The 5,245-nt window shown below is 56.9% G+C and overlaps 1 protein-coding gene across 2 annotated transcripts in view; it reads left to right on the top strand.

Annotated features, from left to right (window-relative positions):
- APBA2 (amyloid beta precursor protein binding family A member 2) overlaps positions 1–5,245 on the top strand; it is a 64,859-nt gene that overhangs the window by 34,569 nt on the left and 25,045 nt on the right. Inside the window, exons 4-6 of one of the 2 annotated variants that reach the window (XM_024742761.1) lie at positions 1,996–2,141; positions 2,843–2,878; positions 4,904–4,990. In XM_024742761.1, coding sequence (XP_024598529.1) covers positions 1,996–2,141; positions 2,843–2,878; positions 4,904–4,990 — 269 coding nt within the window. The remainder of the gene's footprint in view (positions 1–1,995; positions 2,142–2,842; positions 2,879–4,903; positions 4,991–5,245) is intronic. The other variant, XM_024742762.1, reaches the window with a different exon arrangement.

Genomic DNA, 5,245 nt, shown 5'->3' with positions numbered 1-5,245 from the left:
TCCCCCAAGGCTGCGGAGAACTTTGAGCTCCTCCAGCTCCAGCCAGGTCAGCTGCTTGCGAAGAACCTTCCCACAGAGACGGATGTGGTGGGGAGACCACGCTGAGGGGGCTGTGAGCTCAGCAGGGACCCCCACTGAGCAGGTTGTTACCTGAGAACGAAGGTGCAGCTTCACTGACACGACCCCAGGCCGACACTGGATTTGGGGCAGGTTTCTACACTTACTCTCTGAAATGTTCCTTCTCTTGAAACCTCAAGAGAAGATATGTATCTGGGGTGCCTGCAGGAAACCTGTATGTTATGCTTTCACTCGAACAAACCAGCTCCGTGGGCTGGAGGTGGGGGAGAGGAACGGTCCTGGAGGGGAGGGATGGGGTGGCAGGTGATCCTCAGGCCCCAGGTGGGGACCCCACTGCTGCACAGGAAGGTGGAAGGAGGGCTGGTCAGATGCCCACCGCACAGGACGTGGGTGTGTCTGGGAGCAGAGGTGATGCTCTGTCCAGGACACACAGAAGGGGCAGCGGGAAGTGCAAGGGGATGGAGAAAGGTATGAAATAGCCGTGCACAGATGGGGAGGGAGCGCTTCCTAGAGGAGCCCGTTAAGGTTGCCAGGGAGTTCTGAGGGCATCCAGGGCCATGAATTTGTAATGGAACCACTTTGGCTTGCTGGGGACTTTTTCCAGCCAGAGGAAGCCTGGGTAGAGTTTTGCTAAATCTCCAGGGCAGGCAGACAGGATGTGAGTGAGGAAGCTGAGGGCTCGGGGCAGGTGGTTTTGAACTGGTGGATGGTGCCGTCCACTCTGGGTGAGTGGGTGGTGTCAGAAACAGTGGTTGAAGGTGAGACTGCAGAACGCTGGCGGAGGGAAGGGTCAGGAGAGGACTGCTGGCCCTGAGGGCTTGGGGATGCAGCATAGCCAGCCCTGTGGACACTGGCATGGCTTCGGGTGGCCTAGCTCAGGAAGGAGGGGAGCCTGAGAGCCAGGGCCATGGTCCCCAAAAGAAGGGCTCTGGCTGGGGGTGGGCAGTGAGAGGGAAGAGGCAGGGAAGTGAAAAACGTGGTCGTGGGCCCGCGAGCAGGGCTGAGCAATGGCCTCCAGGTTGGCAGACTGTGGGCTCAGGGCCACATCCTTTGGCTGCCAGTTGCATGTGTGAAGCTTGGCTGGGGTGCAGCAGGCTTGCTCACACACACGCTGCCTGGGCCTGCTTTGGTGCTCCAGACGCTGAGGTGACTAGTTGCAAAGAGATAGCAAAGCCTAAGATCTTTGTCGTCTGGCCTTTTACAGAAAAGGTTTACTGGCTCCTACCTAGAGGGGCCTGTCCAGGAGACAGGAGCCACTAGCCATGTGTGGCTATTGACACGTCAGCTAATTAGGATTGCATACAGAATTTTAAATTCAGTTCCTCTGTTGCACTAGCCAACATGTTCAAGTTCTCAGAAGCCACATGAGGCCAGTGGTTCTCGTATTAAACAGCTCAGAGATGGAATGTTCCGGATCATGCTGTCGGCACCTCACGTCTCAAGACAGCTGATGGAACAGGGACCACGTCACCCAGCCTGGACCTGGGGTGCATGGCATGGGAGGAGCCAGACAGGCCTTGTGAGGGGTCTGCAGGCTCGCGGGAGCCCCAGGGCACAGAACTGGAGCGCGGTGGGCAGTTCCCGTCCAGAGTCGCCGAGGGCTCTGGGGCAGGCATGGAAATGTTGGGGAAAGGGCGCCTCTGGGGTTGCAGCACACGGTTGTCCCCTCGGAGGCCCAGGTGCCTTAAGTGACAGCTGCCTGGCTCCGGAATTATCCTCCTGACACCATGGGTGCAGGGTTTCCTGGCCGGGTGTTGATCTGTGCAGTTACTTGTACGGTGCGCTGTTGGTAACGGGGGCAGGAGCCCCGCCCCCGCTACTGCCTGCAGACGGGACAACCGTTCAGCCTTCTCCTGTGGCCCCTGGCCCCGCTGCCTTGCCTTTGTCGTCCAGGGCTGAGAACTGTGCCCCCTTCAGTTCCAGGGCCCTGTGAGCCAGAAGACCTCATCGATGGGATCATCTTTGCTGCCAACTACCTGGGCTCCACCCAGCTGCTCTCGGAGCGGAACCCATCCAAAAACATCAGAATGATGCAGGCACAGGAGGCCGTCAGCCGGGTCAAGGTAGGGGTGGCCCAGGAGCGCCCGGGTTCCCTGCAGGGAGCACTGGAGCGGGATGGGTGACACGGCCCGCTGTCCAGCGCTGACCCCACAGCCCTGTGCACGAGAGTGGGAATGTCTGAGGTGCCTGTCGGGGCGGAGGGAGAGTTTGCCTTGGATGAGAGGATGCAGGCTGGGGACAGAGAGGCTCCATAATGAGGAACTGCCACTGGGCCCCCAGGACACGTGATTTTTAAAATGTAATGTTCCGAAGCATTCTAGTCACGTGTTTGTATAGAGCCTGTCATCCCATTTTGACTGTCTCTGTATCTTTAGTGCCAAAGTACTTGCAGAAAGGGAAGCAAAAAAAATCATACGTTTTATTTAAATCTATGACCTCAAGAAAAACTCTGACGCACTTGCAGCTCTCAGTGCCCGTCATTCGGATCACCTGGGTTTGAAGGGTGGGTGCAGCCGGGCAGGGGGAGGATAGGACCAAGTCAGCAAAGCTGATGGGGTCAGGAGGGAGGGGCGGTGGTCTGAGGAGGTGCCCCTCTGGGCAGTCGGGGGTCTCCCTGCGGGGTGAGGAAGGATGTCAGCCCTCCCTCCCCCATCCTCACCGTACTCTGACCTCCTCGACGGAGGGGGAGGGGAGAGGGCAAAGCAACCTGTCCTTCCTTCGCTTTGCGTCCACCTGTTTTTCTTTTCTCTTTCACGCTGCTCAGAGGATGCAAAAGGCTGCTAAAATCAAGAAGAAAGCGGTGTGTAGGATGTGGGGTTTGCTTGTGTTTCTGTGGCATGTCCTGTGCAGGGGGAGGGGGCTGGGGGAAGCCCCAGGAACAGAGACGATGTGGCAGATGGGTTTTTCTCTTCCTTTGGTAGGTCAATGCTAGACTGTTGAATGAAATCACAGACACTTTTTTTCTTTAAGCCGCCCACTTACGGAAGCATTTAATCGTTGCCCTTTTTTTCATTTTTCTTTTTTAGAGTCTCCATGAGCTAGAGCATGGTTACTGCCGTGATGTGGCCGTTTTGTGTAGACGTTTTTAAATGTGGCATTTGATGCGACCATGTGATGCGTTCAGTGCCTAGGGCCCCTGTACAGAATTAATTAAATCGCTCTGACATTTAGACCCATTAAGTTTAATTTACTGAATCGGGATGATGAGAAATGCAGTCTGCCCAAGGGATGCTTTCTCTATCGAGAAGTTTCTGGAGCATGGGCAGACTTTTAAAAATCTCGGGTCGACCTTCAGTTGTTTGCTCATCAACCTGGTCGTTTAGTAAATGCTGGGCATGTTTTAACTATCCCCCTGATGCAGGAAGTATCCAGTGCTCTGTGTCCGAGGGGCTGTCTTGGCACTGGATTTTGCTTGGGCAGAAGGAGAGCTAGTCCTCTGTGGTCGCCTGGAACACCAGATTCTGGCAGTGTGGCCAGAGGACCCTGCCCGGGGACTCCCTTCCGGCTGCAGTGAGACCTCCCTCCCTGTGATGCTTGCTCTTTGCCCAGCGGCCTCTCCTGGGATGGCTTCAGCTGCGGGCAAGGAAGGAACTCACGCATCTCCCTCTGCCCAAGCCACCTTGTGCTGGGTGTCTCCAGGCACAATGGAACGAGCCTGGCTTTGCAGACCTGCAGTGGGGTGTGCTTCCCCCAAGGCGATGGCCCCCACCCACAGTCACCCGGTGCCCCCCTGACAGCTGGAGCAGGACACTGTGGACCACAGCCTGCTCCTTGGGTCTATAGTCCGGAGAGCTCAGAGGGGTCGGTGTAGGCAGACCAGACCTTGGTGCCAGCCAGGGCCAGCGGTTACCTCCATGAAGAATTGTTCTTTCTCTCGGCCAGGAAGATGCTCAGGGTCATTGCCAAGGGCCCCTTCACTGATCTGCCCGCAGCTGGCCAGGCAAGCAATGATAAGAGGGTCTCCATGAGGGACCAGTGTCCCCCACATAGAGTCCCCACCCCAGGGATTTGCTGGTGACTGTAGGGGTATGGACCCCCATCCCCAAGTGACTACAAAGAAGAGGCTCCCCCAGTGACCAGAAAGGAGTATTTATCTCGGTGGAGAAACCCAAGAACTCGCATGTCACTGCCACTGCACAGTAGTATTTAGGATCCCCTGGGGCAGGCTGTCCCAGTTTAGGGCAGACCCCGAGCAGTGCATTCAGCTTCCAGAACATTCTTTTGCACATTGCTCCAGCCGTATGAGGGGTGTACCCGGGAGATGACAAAACGGGCGTCTGTGGGACGGCTTCTCCAGTGTCCTGTGAGGGCAGCGCCCCGTCTGGTTGAGGTCTTGCTTCCCCAGGGTTTTTGGAAGCTGGACCAATGCTGCTGGCGGTTGACATGACTGTGGCTTTAAACTAGAAGAAAATGCAGATATGCTAATCCACCTTCTTGGAAAAATTCCTTCCCCTTTACCTGGGGATACTTGGAATCCCAAATCCAAGAAACGTAGCTCTAATCCACAGACCCTGTGTAGCCGCCGTGTTCCGGAAGGGTGGGCAGGCGGCTGCAGTCTGGATGCTGCGACACGAGCCCCCCAGCGTCCAGCCCCCTCCGGGCTCAGCCTCCTGGAAGCGGTCCCCCCTCCCACTCCTGTGCCAAGTGCCCTGAGCGAGCGAGCTCAGCTGGTATGTGCTGGGGAGGCCTGTGTTTAGACTCCCATGGCTGCTTCTGCTAGGAGCTTCTCCCTCTAGGGGCGCTCAGGGTCCTTCGTGAGATTGTCAGGCCTTTGTTTGAGTTAGTTTTTTAAAGGTTTGTAACAGTCTCCACCATTCTTTCTTAGAATTCTGAGGGGGATGCTCAGACGCTCACCGAAGTGGACCTCTTCATCTCCACCCAGAGGATCAAGGTGTTAAACGCAGACACACAGGTGAGCTTTGGAAGACGGCGCTTTACAGTCGTGCGCAGGAGCTCCCAGGAGAGCCAGGTCGAGCTGCAGACCCCCTCTGCGGGGGTGACATGGCGTCCCCGGGACAGATCCCTCCGGCCCCTGCTGTGAAATGTAGAGCAAGCTGGGGGTGGGCAGCAGCCTCGGGCCTAGTGGGGTGAAGCTGGCGATCAGGTGTGCACAGCAGCAGGGATGAAATAGAGACACCACGAAGGGGAGCCGGGTAGCGGGGTGGGG

The sequence above is a fragment of the Neophocaena asiaeorientalis genome, unplaced genomic scaffold (genome assembly GCF_003031525.2).
Source record: "Neophocaena asiaeorientalis asiaeorientalis breed wild unplaced genomic scaffold, Neophocaena_asiaeorientalis_V1.1 scaffold155, whole genome shotgun sequence".
NCBI classification, from domain to species: domain Eukaryota; kingdom Metazoa; phylum Chordata; class Mammalia; order Artiodactyla; family Phocoenidae; genus Neophocaena; species Neophocaena asiaeorientalis.
The sequence above is the reverse complement of the archived record's forward strand: the minus strand, read 5'-3'. Positions and strand labels throughout refer to the sequence as shown.